The 24,502-nt window shown below is 39.7% G+C and overlaps 1 protein-coding gene across 2 annotated transcripts; it reads left to right on the top strand.

The window, feature by feature from the left end:
* The first annotated feature begins 253 nt into the window (after window positions 1–253).
* Window positions 254–10,166, top strand: LOC143327388 (uncharacterized). Of its 2 annotated transcripts, XM_076741690.1 has the most exons (10): window positions 254–357; window positions 873–980; window positions 2,115–2,252; window positions 2,386–2,484; window positions 2,908–3,060; window positions 3,181–3,306; window positions 6,270–6,311; window positions 6,707–6,814; window positions 8,386–8,493; window positions 9,650–10,166. In XM_076741690.1, the coding sequence occupies exons 1-10, from the start codon at window positions 286–288 to the stop codon at window positions 9,701–9,703; spliced, it is 1,008 nt and encodes a 335-aa protein (XP_076597805.1). In that variant the 5' UTR covers window positions 254–285; the 3' UTR covers window positions 9,704–10,166. The 2 variants fall into 2 exon arrangements, with proteins under 2 accessions (XP_076597805.1, XP_076597807.1); XM_076741692.1 differs by lacking the exon at window positions 873–980 and having other exon boundaries at window positions 279–357.
* Window positions 10,167–24,502: the final 14,336 nt, after the last annotated feature.

The following is a 24,502-nucleotide window of genomic DNA, read 5'->3' as shown; positions in this document are numbered from 1 at the left end:
CACTTCTCAGCATCCAAACTAAAGTATTTACAATAACAATAATGCACTTTCTGAGCTGCTGCATGATGAAGGAAATATTTTATACTAAGATACCTTTTTAGGCCTGTTTTTAGATGTTAAGGTAGGGAGACTTCTAAGACTGGCCCTCATGGGGCCCTAGATTATTATATCTTGGTGACCTGTAAGTATTTCTAGACTCATGATTCCTGTCAGAGCTCACTGTCTTCTGGTTTTATGTCTAAACACCAGGTGACCTCCAAGCAGGCTCCAGCAGCAGAAGAAGAGATGGCTGTGCCTCCTGTTAATCTGTCCTCCAAGGTTGATGCTGATGATGAGAAAACTGATGATGGACCAAAGGTAATGGAACGAATGAATGTGGTTGAGTTCTTTACAGAGTGCACTAATAAATTGATAGACTAGTTTCTATTTGATCTCCGCTAAGCTAACTGGTTTCACACACACAAGGTTCAGATCATGTCTTAATGGGGCCCTGTTAGGTACTCTTCCTACAAAAGGGTTTTTCAACTTTTCTCTTCCACACACACACACCAAGTTTCAATTCATGTCCTTATGGGGCCCTCCGTATGGACCCCTCTATAAGTGATTGTTAACATACAGGACAACACTTCTCAGCATCCAAACTTAAGTATTTACAATAACAATAATGCACCTTCTGAGCTGCTGCATGATGAAGGAAATATTTTATACTAAGATACCTTTTTAGGCCTGTTTTTAGATGTTAAGGTAGGGAGACTTCTAAGACTGACCCTCATGGGGCCCTAGATTATTATATCTTGGTGACCTGTAAGTATTTCTAGACTCATGATTCCTGTCAGAGCTCACTGTCTTCTGGTTTTATGTCTAAACACCAGGTGACCTCCAAGCAGGCTCCAGCAGCAGAAGAAGAGATGGCTGTGCCTCCTGTTAATCTGTCCTCCAAGGTCGATGCTGATGATGAGAAAACTGATGATGGACCAAAGGTAATGGAACGAATGAATGTGGTTGAGTTCTTTACAGAGTGCACTAATAAATTGATAGACTAGTTTCTATTTGATCTCCATTAAGCTAACTGGTTTCACACACACCAAGTTTCAGTTCATGTCCTTATGGGGCCCTCCGTATGGACCCCTCTATAAGTGATTGTTAACATACAGGACAACACTTCTCAGCATCCAAACTAAAGCATTTACAATAACAATAATGCACTTTCTGAGCTGCTGCATGATGAAGGAAATATTCTATAGTGAGATACCTTTTTAGGCCTCTTTTTAGATGTTAAGGTAGGGAGACTTCTAAGACTGACCCTCATGGGGCCCATTGTGTGGATCCCCCTTTCTGTGTTTTTTTTTCTCAATGGGTGACACCTTTCACTTCCAAAGTAACCATAAGTATTTCCTGTACTTATTTTACACCCTGGGGCGGCACGGTGGCGCAGCAGCACTTTCTGTGTGAAGTTTGCATGTTCTTCCCGTGCATGCCAAAAACATGCTCATTAGGTTAATTGGTGACTCTAAATTGTCCATAGGTGTGAGTGTGAATGGTTGTCTGTCTGTGTGTCTGTCTATGTTGCCCTGCGATCGGCTGGCGACCGGTTCAGGGTGTACCCCGCCTCTCGCCCATTGCTAGCTGGGATAGGCTCCAGCCCCCCGCAACCCCGAAAGGGATACGCGGGTATAGAAGATGAATGAATGAATATTTTACACACTTTAACTGCTGCATGATGAAGAAAATTTTTTAGAAAAAGAACTGTTCAGCGTCTCTTCTGATGTTGTAAGTTTATGAGACTCCTCAAAAACAGTTAATGCCCTCTACGACAGTGATGATACTGATGGGCTGTTGTATTAAAGGACTGTGCCACTGTACTTTTTCAACTTGTTAAAAGGAGCCCAATCCACACCTTCCAATTCAAACAGCATGTGTGCTTTCATGTGACTTACCTGAGCCTCATTATAAATAACTGCTTATCACAAGCACTGATGCTAACAGCCTAGCACTGTGATCTCCATTAAGCTAAAGTGTAACATGTACAGTCTGCTTGTGGTAACTGCACCACAGTGTTTATATGAGATGGTATGCTCAACCTATCTGATTATTTTGTCTTCAACAATGTTTAGGAATTTGGTATCAGAGGATCATCCCTGGTGGATTATTCTGACACTGATGGAACCGATGAGGATTGTTTAAATGACCAGCCATTGGCTCCACGCTGTGATGAAGGTCTTCCAAATTTGAGAAGGATGAAAAGCATTCGGGTATGCCCCTGACACTTAAAATACCAATAATTTATTGATCAGACATTTACCTCTGTAATCTGTTCTCTGTAATTGATTTTGATAAATGTAAACTGAAATGTATAACTACGCCATAACATAACACTCTCTGCAGATGAAAGAAGTTCCAGATTTTTCTGATGCCCTCTACGACAGTGATGACTGTACAGACGGCCCTTCAGCTCAGTCCAAGTCTGAGATGGCTTTACAAAGGGTGAGTGGAGACTGTTATCATCCTGAAAGCCTGTCTGTTATTGCTCTGTATTATCTCTTAAAGGTTAACACCTTCTAAACTGAATACCTCTTTTACTAACTACTCTGTCAGACATACATATCACTGGTCAGATAGTCATGATTACATGTCTTTTGCTCTAGTTGGTGAGTTTGGTGTTGTTTTTTTGTGGGTGCTGCCATTTTAGTTGTAAATATTGTTCTTGCTTTCATTCATATTTTCTAAAACATTTTTTGTACATTTCTGCAAAGGGTGGGCCTATTTAATTTTACCTCAACATTTGACAAACAAATTGGGATATATTTACTCCATTTTTGTCACATAACTAAAGTATTTTCTTCTAACATATAGATTAGTACAACTAAACAAAAAGAGATAACCTTCACCTAACAACTCTCTTTGTAGATGCATAAATTAGAAGATTTGTGTCAACCTCTCAGTGATTCAGATGAGAGTATTGTGGAAGAAACCGATTATGAGGATTCCATAAAGGATAATTCCAATGAGCAGTCAGACATTGAGGTTGTTCCAAAGCTGAGAATGACAAAAACCATTCAGGTATGACTCTTGCACTTTAAATGCCAATAATTAAGTGACAGACCTTTCCCCTCTAAATCTGTCAACTGTTATTCATTTTGATGGTTTGTAAAAAAGGATGACCACACACTCTTTTCACAGATGAAAAAAGCACCAGATTATTCTGATGCCCTCTATGATTCAAGTGATGACAGTGCAGAGGATCCATCTACTTGGTCTAAGTCTGAGATGGCTTCACAAAGGCCAAGAAGAAGCTGCCTCCGTCCGGTAAGTCTTCTAACTACTTTTTCTGGGTAATCACTTTGAGGGTCATGCCTCCCAAACTTAAAACACAGTTCCCTTACTGAAGTTCTAGACATGCATATAGATGATTCAGTCATCATCACTATCATCAATGAGCCTGTCTGTTGATCTTGTAAGTTTAATGTTTGAAGGTATTTGTATTCAATTTTTTAAGTTACTAATGTTATTTAGTATAAGGGAGGGAGGAGGTTGAGTTATTAATTTAGGTTTTCTTTTTCTTCTCAAGATGCAAGGGATTCTTGTAGGATCAGATGCCTCAAGTGTAGATAGTGGAGAGGAGTATATTCCAGGTCCCATGGAAGAGAGCACAGACAGTGACTGCAGCTTGGAAATACCCATGGCGAATAAAAATGCGAACAAAGTATCTACTATTCCAAAAATATGCAAGTCTTCCAGTAAGGACGGGTTCAAGTCCTCCAGCCAGAGCCAGTTCGAGTCCTCCAGTCAGAGCCAGGCTGAGTCCTCCAGGCAGAGTCAGTCCAAGTCCTCCAGTCAGAGCCAGTCCAAGTCCTCCAGGCAGAGTCAGTCCAAGTCCTCCAGTCAGAGCCAGTCCAAGTCCTCCAGGCAGAGCCAGTCCAAGTCCTCCAGTCAGAGCCAGTCCAAGTCCTCCAGGCAGAGCCAGTCCAAGTCCTCCAGGCAGAGTCAGTCCAAGTCCTCCAGTCAGAGCCAGTCCAAGTCCTCCAGGCAGAGCCAGTCCAAGTCCTCCAGTCAGAGCCAGTCCAAGTCCTCCAGGCAGAGCCAGTCCAAGTCCTCCAGGCAGAGTCAATTTGAGTCTTCCAGTCAGAGTCAGTTCGAGTCCTCCAGGCAGAGCCAGGTTGAGTCCTCCTGTCAAAGTCGATTTGAGTGTTCCAATCTGAGTCAATTTGAGTCTTCCAGTCAAAGCAGCTTTGAAACAAACGATGGTTCTGCTCAAAGCACTTGTATGAATGAAGAGACGGTGGGGCAAACATGTACTGATGAGCATGATCTTGAAAACCATGCATCTGTCTTCGTCAATCCAGTTATGAAGAAGGAGGATGGTTCAAGACGGTATAACAAGAAGCATCACTGCTTTTATTGTAAAAAAGTGGTTCAAAAAATGTCAAGACATTTGTTACGTAGGCACAGTGATGAAATAGACGTTTCAAAAGCATTCAGTTTTCCAAAAAACTCAAAAGAAAGACGACTGCACTTAGATTTAATCAGAAACAAAGGAAATTTTGAACATAACACTGACGTTTTGGAGAGCCAGAAAGGAAAGCTGATACCATTCAAGCAGCCAACGAAAAAGACTGAGGGACAAAAATTTCAACATTGTGTGTACTGCTACGGACTGTTTACAAAAAGAGTCATGTGGCGACATTTTCAGGTTTGCAAATTCAAGCCTCAGGACAAGACATCTAAACCAGGTAAAACAAGGATCCAGGCACTGTGTGCTTTTGCTGAACCAGCTCCTCCTGGATTTAGTGATGCATACTGGAAGTTCTTGAATGATATGAATCAAGACAAGATTGCAATAGCTGTAAAGAAAGACCGCTACCTTCTGGAGTACGGCTACAGACTATTCAAGAAGAACGAAAGGGTAATCAGCCAACACCAGTACATTCGACAGAAGCTGAGGGAACTTGGCAGGCTGATGCTGGCAGCAAAAAAAGTCGCACCAGTGGACACTATAAAAGAACTTATAAAACCTGAAAAGTATTCTCATGTTGTCACTGCTGCAAGATGCTTAGCAGGATTCAGTGATGAAACAGGCAAATATAAATGTCCATCACTGGCTCGCAAAGTTGGACACAGCTTGCTTGCTTTGGCCATGTTCAAGAAGTCTGAAGGATTGAAGAATAGAGATAAAGAAACAGTCCAAGATGCTGAGGAATTTGCACAGCTGTACCAAGAAAGCTGGAAATTTGACATTGCAAGCCAAGCACTGATTCAGCTCGACCAGTCTAAGTGGAATTCCCCTCAACTCTTGCCATTCACGCAGGATGTCCAAAGTCTTAATTCCCAGCTGTCTGAAAAACAACAGCAACACTTAGATGCCCTGAAAGAAGAGGCTTCCCCCTCAAACTGGAAAGACCTGGCTAAAGTGACCCTGGCACAAGTTATCCTCTTCAACCGCCGCAGAGAAGGAGAGGTATCCAAAATGCCCTTGTCTGTGTACTTGTCAAGAGACCTATCAGAAACGCATGAAGACGTTAACTTGGCCCTGACAGAACTTGAGCAAAAGCTTTGCAGACATTTTGTCCGGATAACCATTGTTGGAAAGAGAGGAAGGAAAGTTCCTGTTCTCCTCACTCCACTCATGAAGGAATCTCTTGATACTCTGGTTGAGAAGCGAGAAGAATGTGGGGTACTGACTGAAAATGGATTCTTGTTTGCATTGCCTCATTCTGTCCATCACCTCAGGGGTTCTGACTGCATAAGACAGTTAGTGCATGAATGCAGTGGTATCAAAAATCCCAAAGCTCTGACCTCAACAAAACTCAGGAAACACATCGCAACGCTCTCTACTGTTCTAAATCTGAAGAACACAGAACTTGACCAGCTGGCAGATTTCCTTGGGCATAACATAGATGTACACAGAAAACACTACCGCCTTCCAGAGGGGACCCTCCAGCTAGCTAAAATAAGCAAAGTCCTCCTGGCATTGGAGCAGGGAAAGCTAGGAAAATACAAAGGAAAGAGTCTGGATGAAATTCACATTGATCCAAACGGTACTTAGTCATATATATTTTTATATATTTACATATATTTTAATGGAAAGAGTTTTGAACAGGGTAAGCTTGTGTTGGTTGGAATTTGACCATAACAGCACAATTTAAGTTTAACTATTTAGTCAGTCTAGCTGTTTATGTTCCCCTTGTTGTACTCTTGATTGTCAGAGGTAGGTCACCACACATTCAGCTGTCCAGCACATTCATACAGTATTTTGTCAATTCACATTTCAGAGACTGTTGAAATTGAAGCTTGTTCACAAGAGGACATCGAAGGTATGTTTGAAGCATTTTTGACACTGGTTATGAATTATCAGTCATTGGATTGGAATATTTGGGTCTAAATCTTTGGCTATACAATGACAGCAGGTTCCCCTACGTAATGTCAATTATTGGGATTGCACATTTGGGAATAGGGAAAAGTGATGATATCACACAACATTTAGAGCTTTCAAATATTTGGTGACTTTATAGACTCACAAATTTTGAAAAATTGTATCTGCTATGATTTATTCTCTGTCAAATTAGAACAGTATGCACAACTTTCTCTGTCACCTTAGATAGATTCACATTATGTACAAAATTATCAGAAAGAAAAGGATCAAATGCAGTCAGCTTCCTGAATGCTAGTACTGTCTTGTTTATTTATTTAAACTATTTAATTTTTTCAGATGCAAGTATGGCAGAAGGTCAGGGGTCAGACAACGAGACCATCACCACATCATCACAAGAAAGCCCCTTTGCCAAAAACCAGAGGAGGAAGTTTGCTAAAAAGAGAGGTAAGCTTCTTAAATTTGTTTCTGAGAAACATGAGTAACTTGATTCATACAGTTTACAGACAAAACAAAATCAACAAACACAGTCCAATTATGACTAGGGTCATCTATGGAATATGTTGTGTGTGTAAAATTCTTAAAGGATATCTGAAATAACTCTTCATTCATACATTTTGAATAAAATGCATGTTTCTACAACAGCCCTCTTGGCAATAATGTTGCAAAAGTAGGTGCAAAGGTTATTGTGTTGTTAGCAGGCGGGCTTAAGGGTGGAGGGAAGAAACCCTTTTAGTCTGAGTGACAAGTAACTACTGTATATAGATGCACAGAGGACATGGGAGGCCTAGTGGGTGTTAGGCATGTGTTTCCTACTGCAATTTTTGAGGTCTTCCTGTAAGTCTCTTGTGAAGGCTGCAGAGACGTTTCTGTCCCTGCCTGATTATCTTGTTCATAGTCCTCACAATCTGGTTCAAGGGTTTCAGTTTAGCACTTGTTGCTCCAAACCACACTGGGTTGTTAAAGGGTTGGTAAAGGTTCCACAAAGCATCCATGAAAAGATCAGAATACTTTTGACTGGCCCAGAAACTCTAGAAGAACAGCTTATTGCCTCTCTTCAAAATAAGCCTGTCATTGATTGGGTTGCCAAGATATCTACTCTTAAAAATGCTCAGTTGATTGCTTTTTACCTCAAGTGTCAGTTATAGTTGAGCTCCAAAAAGGCATCTGCTTATATTCTCTTGAGCACCCCGTCAATATCTTTTGGGTGAAATCTCAATCTGAACAGGCACATCGTACACAAGGTTGGTACTCAGTTCCTCCTACTCCAGTTCAAAGCTGTGCGTAGGTTGGACTTGGAAGCCATTACTTGCACATCTTAAAAAATTAGAATAGATTGCTCAAGATTCAAGATTGCTTTTTTATTGTCATTGAGCATGGCCATGTCAATGAAATTTGCATTGCAACCCCCGTGTGAAAAAGAAAAGATAATAAAATAAGATAAAATAAATAAGATGAACTCACATCTATCACATCTAGATAAAATAAAATATTATATTATATTGTGATAAAGTTCAATATTTTCTTTCACGCAATTCAGAAAGTGAAACCCATATATTATCTAGACTCATTACACATAAAGTGAAGTATTTCAAGTCTGTATTTCTTGAAATTTTGATTATTGTGGCTTACAGATAAGAACCCAAAATTCAGTGTCTCAAAAAATTAGAATATTGTGAAAAGGTTCAATATTGGAATGCCATGGTGGCACAACCTAATCAGATAATGAACTCCAAACACCTGCAAATGTTTCCTCTGCAAAAACTAGAGGTGAGCTAAGAAGAATCGGGCAGGTTAATGGACAAATTCTGCCCATTTATCTGTTAAAGACGCAGGCACCATGGACAAATTATATAAAATCTTTATTTCCTATTATTACAATTTTATAGTTGTTGCAATGACAAAATGAGGTATGCATGACAAACAAAAATGCAGCCAGCTTACCAAGAGCTACTTCATATTCATATTTTACTCTATAGCTGTCTTGTTTTTCTGTTTAAACTTTTTTCTCTGACCAGATGCTAGTATACCAGAAGCTCAGGAATCAGAAGACGAGGCCAGCACCGCATCCCTACAAGAGAGGACCTCCACAGAAAGCCAGAGTGGGAGGTTTTCAAAAAAGAGACGTACGTTAAGAACACTACAGGTTATTTGACTGTGTGACATTTAATATGCAACTTCAATGCCTAGTGTAGTAAGTTAGATAGATGGAGAATAGTGAAAAAGCTAACTCCTACCAGAACAAGTTGGCCCATAACTATCTGTTGCAATCAGAGGTGCAGGTGCTGAATCCACTAAATTTTACTTCAATAAGAAGTATAGACATAGACGAGTCACGTCAATAGTTTGAGAGTTTATTATAGGTCTCCTTTTTTAAAAATATTAAATTTTAATTGTGTTTTAGCTTTTTTTTTATTCCATTGATGTTTTGGTCTTCCCATAAAAAAATATTCTTAACTGATCTTTCCCTATAAAGTTACAGCCATTTTTAATCATAACTCCAGGCGTTTTTTCTCTGAAAAGTAGGTGTTTTACAGTATTTCATTTGCTGATCACAAAGATTAGTCTAAAAGTGTTATCAATAAAAAAAGATTAACATGCATTACAAATGGCACTTGGGCAACCATGAGTCTCATTTAGAGACATTTATTATTATTCATTTATAATGAACAAATACACTGTAGATGTGTACAATAAACATATAGGTAACTACACAGAAAAAGGATAGAAAAATATACTCAGGTCTAACATATATAAATAGAGGAGCCGTCCACCACCGTTGTTCCTTTCATCATTAAAGATGATATAAAGTGGATGATCCATGTTAATAAAGGGGATGTTGATAAAGGGGACATCAGAAGTTCGAAAAAAAGAATTTGTTCTGTTGTAACCCATGTAGGAGTAAAACAAAAACTGAAGCCTTTTTGGTCTGCATATGGATGAACAATACTCTGCATTTTGAACATTTATTAACACATAGTGGGGTGGATAATATTCCAAATCTGGGCTTGATTAAGCCATTGATATGCAATCTAAAAGCCCTCCATCACCCGGCCTTAAATAGATTTTAGTTATGTGGCACCTAGGGGGTTGTGCATAAAAGAGGTATTTAGTTAATTGTTGGTAAAACTGTATTTTTCCTGACTGTGGGACAGTCCTCTATGGTCTCAACCAAGTCAGTACTTCATTGGATGACCAGTGGAATCAATCTGATTTTTTCAGTTGTAGTTACAAGTTGAAGTTCTTACAACTCTGTGACTTGTCCTTTTTATGCCCATTTAGATAAACAAACTGTTGTTAAAAGAACCTGGACAACAGAAGAATGTGCTGCAGTAGAGCGCCATTTGAAGAAATTCATTCTGATGAACCAAGTCCCAGCAAAGGAGGACTGTCAGCGCTGTATCACTGCAGAACCTCAAGCCCTGAAGAGTCGAGACTGGAGGGCAGTGAAGTACTTTGTTAAAAATCGAATTACTTCTCTGCGAAGAAAATTAGAGTAAAAGTGTTTCACTTTACGGTAAGGTAAAAGGTAGGCTTGTAGAAGGAGGTGCTATTATATTTGAGATAGCCCTACTTATTATGCTATTATGTTATTATGTTGTGTTCTTATCAACACAAGGAGCCGTTGGACTGCTTTCCTGTTATCAAAGCTCACTGTAATAATCAGCAGTTGATTCATGTTTACCAGTTGATTGTTTTTTGATTATCACTGCGCTGTCTACCGAATATGAGAAGAGGAGATGCAGGATGTAAACCTCTGATGCAGCCTTGCAGTTTTTTTGTTAATAAAAAACTATAGAAATAACTGATATCTCCATCTAATTTTTGGTTCCTGCTAAGGTAGAAAGACTTGACATATCTGTGTGTGTGTGGAAGTGGATCCCACAAGTAATAAATGCTAGAAATGTGTCCCATAAGTGACCAAAAAAACTAGCATAGAAAAAAAACTTTTGAATATGGCTAATCTAAAGTGACTGAAAATTTTGTTATTTTTTTTTAAGCTTGCCTGATTTTTTACAGAGGTCTGGGACCATTGGAAGGGGTGGGCCCCACAATTTGGTAAAAAACGTGGGGCCCCAAAAAGGGACAAATACGAGTATGTGTGTGTGTGTGTGTGTGTGTGTGCATGCTCATATGTACAGGACAGCTATGGTATCATGGGAGATATTCTCTAGCTGTCAGCTGTGATCATATTTCTGTGTATCAATCTCTCTCTGTGCTGATTTGTCATGCATGTGAAAATACACTGTACAATTATTAATGACCAATCGTGAATGTAAGAAAATATCAACTCAATGTACCCAAGCAAACGGCTCAACCACCACAGAGTATGATGCCCTCTTTTGTGTGTTTGCTCTCATTGCCTGAAACTGCAGTTTTACGCATAACCCTGATGAATGGTTGTGGCTACTTCTAGCACCCTCAGTATCATTCACTTGCAACATGTACTGTAAACCATCATTGGCTGTGATATACCATTATCATAAAGTATCAGAAAGAAGTGGATAAGGCACTGTTTTATAAATGCATCTTTGGCTGGCATTCCACATTACTGTGTAGGCTGAAAAATCTGACAATCAGTGAAACTAGCTAACCACTCAAGCAAACGTTTTATTACTAGGTTCCATCTCTCAGCTTATTTTTTTATTATCACCCTCTGATCATGCTAACAAACAATGTAGCTAACAAGGTCTGAAGTATGTAGGATCATGCCTGTGCTGTGTACATGCGATTGATACTGATCTTTACATCTCACTCGCAGAAATAAAGCGAATTGCAAACTATGTCTTAGTAGATATTTTCTTTAAGTTAACCATGAAAACAGAGTCTGGATGTAAAGACACCCTGTTGTGTCTGTTTTCACACAACCAACCTGGGATTATCAGTACGTCGAGAAATTAAAACCTGGAGATCTGTGGGGGAATTGGACTACACATGGACCACATTCTAATTATGATCAATGCACGCAGCTTACATTTGAATGCTGAACATGTATATAACGATGACTGCGGGGGAAAGCAACCATATTCCATCAAAGTATTAATTTGCATTTTTACTTAATACGGACACAAAAGTAGACTCACTGAATTCAACAGCTCATGGTAGAAAGAAAAAGAAAATGCAAGATGTATTCAAGAGCATGCACAGACACACCCAGGCACACACATGTATATTCTTAGAGAGAGGGTGAAGAGGATTTGATAGTCAGGAACTGCAAGTTGAGCAAACAGGGGCTTGTAAAAGACACAATTTTCTCCCATGGCTTTCCAGAATCACCCATTCTGTCCATGGAGTGAACCACAGGGAATCCGCTAACTGAATGACATGGTCTAGTACTAAAGGGTCAGCCATGTTATCATATGGCGGAAGATGTTACAGTCCCTTATGTCTGTATGTTACTTCAACTCCGCCCTGAGGTCATCTGGCTTCTTCTCTAGAGACTGGAAATAGGCTAATAGAATACTGGGCAAGGGTGGATGATATGCCCGGGCCTCAGCCTGACGCCCCGTCGTTTCCCTCAGTGGCTTCTCCTGTGGGATGTCATGTTCTTTGTTGTTGACCCTGCTTAGGTGATAGTTAATCTTAATGGAGCAGGCAAGATAGCTGCCATACCCACCGGCGCCATCTTGATTACTGTGTCTGTTCAGCAAGGGAAAGCAGAAGGAGTTATTCCACCGCTCCTTTGTCTGCCTCTGTCTACCTTCTTCTTGTATCAGATGACTTGGTGCAATGCAGATAGATGAAAGCATCATACTGGTTTGTTGATTTTGTGGTATTTGTTGACACTACTTCTCACTGGATAATTAGTACCAAGCTAAGTCTTGTTGCACCCAGTCTTGCTAATTGCTGGAATAGTTAATCATGTAGAAGTGATCAGCTGAACTCAGGAAACTCATAAACTGGAAGATCAATAGATTCAGTCAATAGGCTCCATTTAGAGTCCACTTTGAATGTCCTTCCATGCTGATGAGGTGGTGTAAGTCTGCACTAATGAATACAAATGAGACTAGAGTAGACTTTAACCTGTTGTGCTTTTGATGGAGTGTGCTTTAAAATAGCCATATAATGTATATACTGTGACCATATAGCACTGCTTTCACATACATAACACCAATGTAGTGTGACAGAAATACATTTGGCAGGCTGGTAGATTTCATTTCATATAAGGGGTTGAAGTGCCAGTATAACTCATCAGATGTGCTTGTTTGCTCTCATCCCCCACACCTTTCTGAAGATGGATTGGGGCAGGTAAGGAAAGAGCCAGGATTTGAGTTATCTCTCTTTTTGTGGTTGTGAACAGGATTGGATCTGAACTGTTTTGAGATTGAGATTCCTGCTTTGATGTAATTTTACGATTAATTCTTGACTTGTTTTGTTAATAAATATTTCATGAATGATATAGCTGTTTGTCACATTTTATTTGGCAATAATTAATAAAAATAAGAGTTTACAGTGTGATGACAGTAATGATAAAGATAAAGTGTTATTGAGACTTTTGTACAGACATGAATAAAGGTGTTCTTTGAGATTTTGGCATACAATGTTTGAAAACCACTGCTGGAGAGAATATTGTATAATTTATATTGTGATCTGTCAACATCTTAATAAAATTGGACTGTGAAACAGAGAAATGTCGTCTTTTGATTATGCCCGGGTCAGACTACACAATTTTTGCCCGATTTTGACAGGATTTTGTCGTGGCTGACAAATTACCTGTGGCCGATCCTGAGCAACAATTGGATGTCTGTACTCTGGTAGTGTATCATGCTAAACGAACTGTTGTGTGGCGTCTGGGATGCCCCACAACACCCTGAAGTAAAGACTAGCATGTCAGAATTTTTTGTCATGACTCATCTCATGTGACATCTCCCACAACATGTACCTGAGTGTTTACCAATCAGGTGCTGTCTCCAGAGTGCAGTCAGGTAACCATGATGAAGAGGAAGAGGAAGAGGGAGGCCATCCATTGCCTGCTCCTTGTAGAATAAATAACTATGGAAATGACTACATGTGAAACTCATTGTATCTGTTGTTATCGTTATCGAATCAAATGGGCTGAAGTTTACACTACCTCTTGCATTTGCTTTTAATGTTATTGTGCATCCACAAAGGTTTTTCTTTCTTTTCTTTATTTTTGTGGCACAAGACTGCCAGTATAACACACAACTAACAGCTGCTTCCCCGACGACATCTGATGTTGTGCCTGATCATGGGATAAGACGTGCCCAGACTTTTAGCTTGGTTTTATTGGCCTTGGCATGACTTTAGACACACCATCCAGCGGGCCACTACAGCTTTTGCGTCTGAGCAAGTTAGTGACTGGGTGCTGATCAAAGTTATAAATGTTGCCAAGTAAAGGATATACTACACATAACAATACAATTCTTTGTCGTTTGACCATGTCTTTTCCACGTGTATCCTTGGGGAATGTCTATTAACAGTTAAATTTACATTTAGCAGCAACATACACAAATACCAGCAAGGATCACTGCGCAGAAGAGGCTTTCGCATAACAACAAAGCAAGTTGACCTTGTGTTGCAGTATAATGTTCCACAAAAAGCAGCATGAAAAAAACAGTTACCGGTATCCAAATTACTACTCTTGTCATTTAATTGCCTTCAAATGAGGCTGAACGTTCACAAAGGACATTCTATCTGTCCATCAATATTTCTACTAATACTTCAACATTGCCGCAGCAATTGGGCCTACAATCAAAGCTAGCCAGAACAAATGGCTGCTCCATGTTGTTACATTACTCCCTGTTCAATATTTCAAAATGATCCAATGTCAAAACAAAGCTGAAAAGGCTTTGTCTTGGTGGTAAGTGCAAAGCTCAGCAATAATCACATTGAATTTCATGTTACTACTTCATAATAAAAGTCAAGTCATGTTTCGCAGATAATTTCTTTAACCATGAAGCTCCAGAAGTTTGAAATGTTTGGTTTGCTTTAGCAGTAACTAATGTCAAGACCCACACCCAGTTCAGAATACTGCAAATATATAAATATTGCAATACTTCCATCAATGCTCAATTACCATTGTGTTAACTCATTCAGTGACCGATAGTGACTTAACAGACATTTATTTATGTAAAAGTCTTATAAAAAAAGATTATAACTTTAAGTATACATCACTGCTCTTTCTCAGCAGTGACTGTTAAATATCTAGTATATAGTGTACTATAATCATTACCAGATGTTTATTGTATGGACCATTCAATGCAGTCTTTGGAGAGAAAACTCTTTCTGTGATTTAAGGTGGCTGGTTGTTCTCTGACTCACTCAGGCAGTTTGAATTTCATTTTTGTCTGTAAGGAAGAATTATGACATCATAACATACCTCATGAAATAAATCAGATAATGGAAGTTCTGAAATCCTGCAGCATTTGTAAAATTGCATCTATTCATAGAGTACAGAATCAATGAAACATTCAGGTTCTTGCCAATTAACATTTCCCAGTGACATACTGAAATTTACACTTTGGCAGTAATCTTTGTCCTTATCTTCAAAGTAGCCTTGTTTGACCTCAGTAAAACAACTGTTCAATAGTGTTTACTCACTGATGTTGCAATAGACAACTATTTACAGCTTATGTACATATAGTGCAGACCTATGTTTATGTGTTTACTTTTCATTTTTTATAGCTGCTACAGAGTCAAACCAGCCTTGCTCGTGAGAGGCACATACAGCAGCTCTAGGTATGACGTACACCAGCTCCACCAAGACTCTCTGGCTTCATCATTTCAGCATGCTATTAATCATCATAAATCAGGGTGTCACTCTTGTTGAAGTCCCATCCAGCTCAGATCCTGCAGGATATGTTTCCAAGGTTCAACTAGCTGGCTTCCACCATGAAGCCATGAGCTCAGAAGACCACACCCAGTCATGAAGAGCAGACAAATGCGTCACAACCACAGAGTCAAGCTTCATCTGTTAACACTCTCAGTAAAGGTTATTGACCTTCATTGACTCAGGACAGAGACATGTTTTCCACTCACAGACCCTAAATAAACACTCTGCTACAATGACTGCTGCTACAACACTAGCACAAGCACTACTGATGCTATTGTCTGATTTCTGGTACTGCTACCACTGCAGATAATATTACCATAATAATGCTATGTCCTGCATGACTACGTAAATATATAGTGCACCCTAGCAACCATTACGTGCACCAAGCAACCACCAAGAATTATCTCAAACACTCTACAGACACCATAGCAACATATTTGCAACCAATGACCAACTTTTGAGGAACACTGTAGAACATAGGTATCAATAACCGTGCACTTGTATCTGTGCAAGTAGGTTATTATGGCCCATATGCTAATTTCATACACAGTCATGATACTATCACCTGTTAACAATGAACCTGTTTACTTGTGGAATGTTCCAAACAGGTGTTTTGGAACATTCCACAACTTTCCCAGTCTTTAGTTGCTTCTGTCCCAACTTGTTTGAATTGTGTTGCTGCATCAAATTCAGAACAAGCAGATATTCACAAAAATCAATGAAACTGATGAAGTAAAACATTCAATATATCCTCTTTGTACTGTTTTAATTGAGTATCCATCAAAAAAGGATTAGCAAGTAATCACATTCTGTTGTAACCATATTTTACACAACAAGATAAAACACTAGAGAGACTAATCACACTAATTGTACTGTGTTATTTGTACTATGCTAGCATTTTAATGGAATTATTTGATGCCACTGAATGGAGGATGTGATACAACAGCTTACATTACGTTACAGCTGTATAATGCAATATAATAAGTCAATGAACTGAACTGTCTCTACATCTTAGAGAAGATACTGCTGGGGACAGCTGCTGTGTCTCAAACTCATTCTCATTGCCTTCCACACACACCAAACCCTGCACACACACACCACATCCTGCACCCTGACTCTCAACACTGCTGCGTGCTCTGCCCTCTGCTGTGCTCCCTGTTCCCACATGATTGTGTGGCAACCCATAGCTTCAACATCATCAAGATTGCTGACTACACAACTGTCATCGGAATGATGAGATGGCCTACAGAGAGGATTCAGAACCCTGACATCTTGGTGCCAGGACAACTTCCATCTCGACATCAGCAAAACAAACTAGCTGATTGTGAAACACAGAAAGTGACAGAGAGAAGGACACACCCCCATCACCATCACTGGAACTACGCTTGAGTGTCCTTCCTCAGAAGGATGAGGAGGCTCAACATGGACTCCAGGATACTCTGCAGCTTCTACAAATTCATGGAGAGTATCCAGACTGGCTGCATCAGAACCTGGTATGGCAGTTGCACCACCCTCAACCATAGGGCATACAAAACTGTTCTGCCTGCAGCTGTCTGGCAGACAGTGTTACAGCTTGCAGGCCATAAAACTCTTGAGCTCTCAAGTTCATTACTGCCACTTTACTTGCAATGCACCTGCAGTACTTTTATTTAATGCTAACGTGTGATAGTTTCATGTGAGCGTGTGTGTGTGTGTGTGTGTGTGTGTGTGTGTGTGTGTGTGTGTACATGCCACTACTTGGTTACCTAAAACTATAATTACATGTCCAAAGTTTTGCTATCAAGTTAGTATGTCCAGTACCATCAGTACAAAACAGTGCAGTACATTAAAGCCGCTGTCGGACAGGAACATTTCTGACTTTAGTGACTTATAATATGTATAGTATACATAAAAGACCACATATGAGTTTTCACATTCGGAACGCCAATTCATAGGTAGTTAGAGGGTGACTGGCTCATTGTCACAAATTCCTCCAACGTTTAAGGATAGTTACTTTTCAGTACTGCTAGAAACCACCAAATGTTAAAGTTGTTTTGTGCATCTCAAAGACGTTCACTTCATTCTCTGACCAAGCATGTTCACTTCTTCTGGAACAAGTAAACATATTCTAATAAAAATGTATTGCACATTAAATCTAATTTTGTTGGCTGACTAATATTTTTGCAGTACATTTTGAGCTGCATATATGTAGTTCAGCATTATCTCTGGGGGAGCTGTTGAGTTAGATGAGCTGAGTTCTACAGTGTTTTTTTTTCTCTCTTGTCTGCTGCCCTTTTGCTCCACTCTGGCCTTTCCTCCCCTCGACTGACCTTCACATCCCTCCAGCCCTTTATCCTGCAGATGTTGGCTTGACTTTGTGGCTTGTCATCTCAGCACAAAGGCTGCTCTGTTGATGAGGGCCTGGCATCAGCCTGGGCGCCTGCCAGCATAATCTGTCTTAGACAGTCACTCACAGAGCCAAGGGGAGGGTGGGCATGAGCTGGACATGAAGCGCCGAGTGAGGGGGGTGGCGGTAGGGGCTACAAGGCAGAAATGGAGTCACAGCTGTGAGAGGAGGGTCAACTACGCCCCTCTGAATGCAGTTTTAGTACCTTTCCTACTCTGGCCTCACCTCACAAAGTACAAGCCTTTCCATTTTTCTGAAAGACTTCAGCTGAGAGGAACACTAACAACTTCAACCTACTTTTGGACAACTCTGCCACCATTTCCCTGTGTGGAATCAATAAAGTATCTTTTCTTTATACTTGTCCACCAATAAGGGTTGTGATCTGCGAGAGAAGTATGATATTGTCCAACCATGTAGAAAAGCAAAAGAGCTTGTAGTTGTTCCAAATGGCCACATGGCAAGATGGGATGGAAAGCAAGAAGTGGAGACACAACAATCAAAATAATATAAATAAATAGCAATGACACACATTTTCAAGGCATCTCTCATGGAGGGCTTTCATAGTGTTGCACTCCTTGGTACACATGGAAAGTGACAGAGATAGGGGGGAGGGAATGTCATTTTGGCAGTTTCATAAAGTTAGAGAAATTGACAAATGTACTCCCCAATTCTGTTGTGAAAAAGGTGTGAGGGGAGGGGTTTTTGTATAGCTGTTCAACCAGCAGACACAATGATGACACCAGCTGACACCAAGCTGATGACCATTCTGATGAAGCATACTGGCACCTTTGTAGCAAAAAAAAGTAGACTGCTGTCAAAAAACATGGAGTTATAGGAAACTGAAGTCTAATGCAACTTTGGCCTTATTTTCAGAGTTATGGTCATCAGTCTTTTGATCTTAATAATACTGTACTCACGAAGTTCATTTCTGAGACAAACTGTGATGTAGCTAAAATGAAGTCTGATGGGGCAAAAAAAAAAAAAAAAAAAAAAAAAGGCATCCTTTTAATTGCTGATGTCAAGAGATTTAAATGACAGGTACAGTTGCGCTTCATCTGCGTAGCGATGGGGAGATGTTATGGTGACGGATACTTCCCAAGAATAATGGGTGTATGGGCTACATAAAACGTGTCCCAAGATTGATCTTTTTGGTATTTCATGTTTAATCTCAGCACTTTGTGAGGTAAATTCATTAACAGGAACTAAATATTTTGTGCTGTCGTAATAAAAGGAAAACTAGTCCAAAAACAGTTTCATGAATGCCTCGAAATAATTTTGTCTGTTAGGATCCTGTATGGATGGAGTGATCGATGGTATCAAATGCTGCGTTACTGAGGCATTACTAACATTTCAGGCACGGGACATTTCACTTGTACTTTAACATGCAAATGAAGTTGTTTAGATAATCTGGCTAGCCGCTTATGTGTCTTGCCCCAATGGACTTGAATGTAGTAATTACAATTACACACAGTTTACTTTGGTGAGAAGAATGTTATTATTCAGTGACTGATAGAAATGATGTCCAAAATGGGGGAGTTATGGGGAGTTCCATACCATGCTCAATACTGCATTGGGAGATAGCAATAAGGAGATCTAAACTTAAGTATAAGCTATGGAAATGTGTCACAGATTTTAGTCAGTCTAATTGACAATTCTCAAAAAATTCCTCCCATGACCACTCTAACATGATTAAAATCAGCATCCTGCGTAAATGCTAAACTGTACACTCTGAGAGCAACATGTACAATACACTGAATCTAACAATCACAAGCCACCTTCAAATCTCTGAAATAATTAAGCACTTCACACTGTTATAGCTTTACTGTTGTGCATGTATAGATAAATCCACAGATTTATCGGAATATAGTTCGACTAAAGTAACTAAGTGGAGAACAAGCCTTTTGACTGCCAAGCGTCAAACATTTCTACCTCGATGGTTTGTGTTGTAACTCATTCTGTCGTGTATGATTGCAGATTTCTGACATTGCAGTTATCAAATTGGCCAATGTGTTTCCGATGCATTTTTGTCTGTTTTTATTGCTGCTCGTGTTGTCTTAAAGGCATGTTATGTTGATTTGCATGTGTTCAAGTTCAAGTGGTGGTGTGTTCAGCTCACTTAGCCACTACATTTCAGAGTTTTTTCAGAGTAATGTATTTATATCAACCAACCATTACTTGTCCTCAAAGGGTAACTGATTGTGCAGACTGCAGATGTTAAAACTATTTAAAAATAACTTAAATTGTGAATAAAACAGAAAAAACAAAACAAAACATAAAATATTCACTCGTAATTTTGGTCATGAATGGCTATATGTGCTCGTGTCACCTGTGTATGACGCATAATGATTCTAATTTGGATCTTATTCTCATTCCAAACGAAATAAAGGTTTTCAGGTACTGAACACAGACTGCAAGAAGTGCAGGCCAGTGACTGACAAAGCCTCCCATTGATTTTATTCTTGTTTTGCCATTAGGGAGGGACTCCCTTACTGCCTGAAGCATCCCCTATCTGACAGTGATGCGGACAGCTGGGCTGAGGAGCTCTCTAATGCAAGTAAATGTACAAAAGGCTGTTGGCCCTGATGACATCGAGTCAACTGGAAGATGTCTGCTCTGACATATTCAACCTGTCCTGGCTCAGGCTGAATCCCCACCTGTTTTAAGATTACCACCATTTTCCCTTTAGCCGCCCTGTAGCCTTCACACCTGTCAGCTTGAATTGCTGTGACCCATATCAAGAACTCTGTACCACACCTGATTCACATCAAACTGCCAGTGCCTCAGTAAATCTAGAGAAGGTGCGGGGTGAGAAGCTCAACCCATGTAAGGAATGTTGTTTGTTGACCTCCTCTTCACATTTAACGACATTCCCCCCTCTCTTCCATCAGAGCCAGAAGTTTGAGCTTTGAGCACTGGCAATTGGATCTTATGCTTTGAGATGGACAGGCCTCAGGCAGCGAGAAATGGAAGTCACACTTGTTCCACTCACACCAAGAACACAAGGCCCCCGCAGGGCATCATGCCCAGTTTTCTGCTGAACTCCCTCTTTTCTTATGAATGAATGGCCATGCATGCCTCACGTGCGTGGGCAATGCGTGCTTGTGATGACACAGTAGTAGGACTGATCACTGAAATGATGAATCAGCTTCTTGGAAAGCAGTGAAGAATTCTTCGGCATGTGGTGTGAAGAAAACTATCTCTCCTTTAATGTCAAACTGAAGAGCAGATTGCAAGGGGGACTGATGGAGGTGAAACTGCTAAAGTCAGTCCAGTTCAATATCTATACTTGCTCAAGACACTCAGCAAAAAGGGTCCTTCACCATAAATTTTCACCTTTGGGTACGAATAAAATGTAAACAACTTACTAATAGGACAAGAGGAATGTGTCTGAGAACATAATGTCTGACAACCACACCCTCAGATTTATGTTTCATTCAATCCAACTCCTTTGTGTATAGTACAGTAGTTTTCGGTTTCATTTTGTTTTTATTTCACCCAAACCACTCAGTGTACATTGATGTATCCCGGCAGGCCTATATCATATTTCGTCAATATGGAGGCTCTGATAGTGGTTGATGGGAGCAATTAACATTTTTCAAGAAACTTGAAGAAATAGGAGCATTTGTAGTTGTAGTCTTACTTACAACAACCTGTGCAGCTGCACCCATCTCATTGATTCTTATCACAATTTTTTGGGTCATTTTTCTGGAGCTATATTTAAAGGATGTAGCTATGATACTAGCTAGCTATGTATGAAGATCATGCTAATTCTCAATTCAGCATACAAAGCTTTGATTGATTGATCATTTCAGGAAAACAGATGTTATTGAGCACAGACCTGTTTGAGTTGTTGAGTGGTGCTGTGTCAGCGCTACAACCAAGTGGTAAAGCAGTGGTGCATAGTGAAAGTGAAACCATTCATGGTATGCTCTACAAGAGAGAGAGAGAAAATCACAACAATAGTGCATTTTCATCACTTTCCTAATAATATGACTAAAATCACAAGGAGAAATCACTAAGGTGTAAATGTAAGAACTCTAAAAGCTCTATTATGCATTTCCATTTACCACAGACAAAGGGGGACCGTGCTTTTACCGTTTTAGCTCCAATACTATGTAATTGCTTCGTCTTCACTGTCAAATCAGCTGACTGTACCACATTTTATGAAACTTTTAAAAACCCACTTGCAAAGGCTAGCAAATTTTCAAAATTTGTTCTTTGCAAATCATATTGAATTTATTTGTCTTTTAAATTCTGTTTTGTATTGCTTTTCTTTGAGTGTCCATTTCTGTTTTAAAATTGTATTGTCTTCATGCTGTGTACTGCGAAGCACTTAGTAACTGTATAAATAAAGCTTACTTAACTGAGCACCCACTTCCGCACCAGCGCCTTCTCCCTCTAAAACCAAACCAGACTGAATTTGTTCATATTAGCAGCAGAGGAGGGTTTACAGAATACACGATGAATTATATGTAAAAAAATTAAGTGTATCAATAAAGTACCAGTCTGATAAGGAGAACAGTTGTGCTATCAATGATATTCAATGAGACACTTAGAATAACAATCTGAGCCTGTCAGTGGCATTACCTATTGCCCAACCATAAAATGGAGTTTTTTGTGTTCTTGTGATGGGTTTTATTCAAAGTGTTCATAGTATTTTGTCACCCCTTCCCCATTCCCCGTGGAGGGAAAATATGTCATAGACAGATAACACTACATTCAGAGATATGTATAGACTGTGTACATGTTACCATGTAAGCTGCATTTTACACTGCATACTCCTCATTTTTGCCAAGTTTGAGTATCTAGATATGTTTTTTTCTAATATATGTTTATTGTTTTTCAAAATGGAAAAAGAACACAGGACAAACACATAAAAGAAAGAAGACCCTCCCCCCACCCCAAAACTAACAAATAAAACATGAACAGGATCGGCTCATCATGTAAAGAAATAACGAAATAATGAAGGCCACAGTCATGACAATAAACTAAACATATATTTGTTTAAAAAAAGGTGGAAACAAGGTGAGTAGTAAAATGAGAAATACACACAGCAAGGTGTTTCACAGTGATCATTGAAACAGTTGCAGTACAGGGTCCCACATCTCAAACATGTCTCCCCTGTCTTCATTATAAAGTCTCAGTCTCTCCATATTTTCCATTTCTCTCAACCACAGATTGTACGTGGGTACAATGTCTGACCTCCATGCACAGAGGACTAACTTCATGGCAATCACAGTTCCAAATAATAAGCCTTTTTCTCATATTTGTTGGCAGAGGTCAAAGGGGTAGCTGCCCCGAGAATGGCTACAGCAGATCAGGCTCCCAACATTTCCCATAAGCCAGTGGTCACATTTAAAATTAATTACTACCGTATTCTGTTTCCAGAATGATGTGCTTTTTTTTATCTTTTTTTTTTTTCTTTATATGACTGTCAACTTGTGGAACCACATAACGTATCCTTGGCAGACTGAATCCTGGCCTGTAATCAACCTGCACCTGGGAATGTAAGGGTTAGGCCAACCAAACGCTGATTAAATGACTGAATGATTCATAGCCCTTCAAACATGACAACCCTGTTTACAATGTTTTAAGAACTCCAGTGACACAGTGGCCTTAAGTCAGCCTCTCAGAGAGTGGAATGCAGTTAAAGTAATCGTAACAATAAAAGCAGTGCAGCTTGCAAGATCATTTGGGTACGTTTGGTATGTGTCTTGATTAAACCAAGGCCATAAAGTCACCAGCAATCCAGAGTGGTGTTCCCTCATGTATTTATTACTCACTAATACAGCAGACTTTTTTTTGTTGAATAAACAGGTGCTGTTTCACTTTTTGTCTTATTTCATATGTACAGTTCATGTGTTCAGAGGTGACTAATGTACTGAGTCACAAGTCTGGAGCTCTAATTGAAACTATTCCCGGAGGAATAATGTGTGGCGTATTGAGTCAGGTTAACACGACCAGGTGGAATATTATCCAGGCCAGCTACAGTTTATAGCTTCACCATGGTGACAGCATATGTGCTAATCACAAAACCATGCAGGAGTGGCAGGCTGTGAAGCCTTGAGATGATCCGTGAAAGTAACATTTAGAGACTCAGTTCACTGTCGGTTGAAAAAGTTGGAGAAGACCTTTACTTTAACTAGTCATTTAGGCCATTTTGATCATATCCTGCATTCTTTTTTTTTTCTTTTTATTTGCTCCTGATTAGTTTGCCGTTAGATTGATGTGATTATTTTGGGCTTTATTTAACCTCTGTCCTCGGTGCGATGTCCTGTGCTGTTTCTTTACTGTTCCACCTCGACATCACTTCATTCAAAACAATGTGGTCAGTATTGTGTTGTGTTGTCTTTTCCCTTCAGTTTTTCCACTAGTGACTTAAAATTTTTGGGGATGGGGTTGTCTTTTTGAAACACTGTCACCAACCCTTAGAAACCTGTGGTTCTGGCAAAAAAATGAGTAAACAAACCTTTGCTATAGATTTGGTCAACAGAATCAAGTATGTACTGAGTCTGTAATGGTGCTTTACAGTACATGAAATTACATTACATTCATCAGATAGACCCTTTTGTCCGAATGACATTTATAATCTGATCTGCAGATAGTGGTATTGACATCATACCACTAAAGTTTCAATGTCTTTAAAATATGTCACAGACATGAAAAAAACATCAGGCGAAGGGTAGTGCACACTTTCTCTTGCTCTCTCCCTCTCTGAATGAGGGAAAACAAAAATCACATCATCATCACTGGTGGCCATGAAAGTATTATTGACAACAAAGCAGACAACCAGGCTAGAACCGAGTATTTACTTTGGTGTCTCACTGGTACATGCATCACATATTGATTTCCATGTTAATCATGGATCACTCCATGCTGCACACCACGCATTTTACAAGTCTTAGACATGTCACAACATCCCCCTGTTTAGCTGGAGTACCCCACAGACTTTTAC

The sequence above is a fragment of the Chaetodon auriga genome, chromosome 10 (genome assembly GCF_051107435.1).
Source record: "Chaetodon auriga isolate fChaAug3 chromosome 10, fChaAug3.hap1, whole genome shotgun sequence".
NCBI lineage: Eukaryota > Metazoa > Chordata > Actinopteri > Chaetodontiformes > Chaetodontidae > Chaetodon > Chaetodon auriga.
Note: the sequence above shows the minus strand (reverse complement) of the source record. Positions and strands in the feature narration are given on the sequence as shown.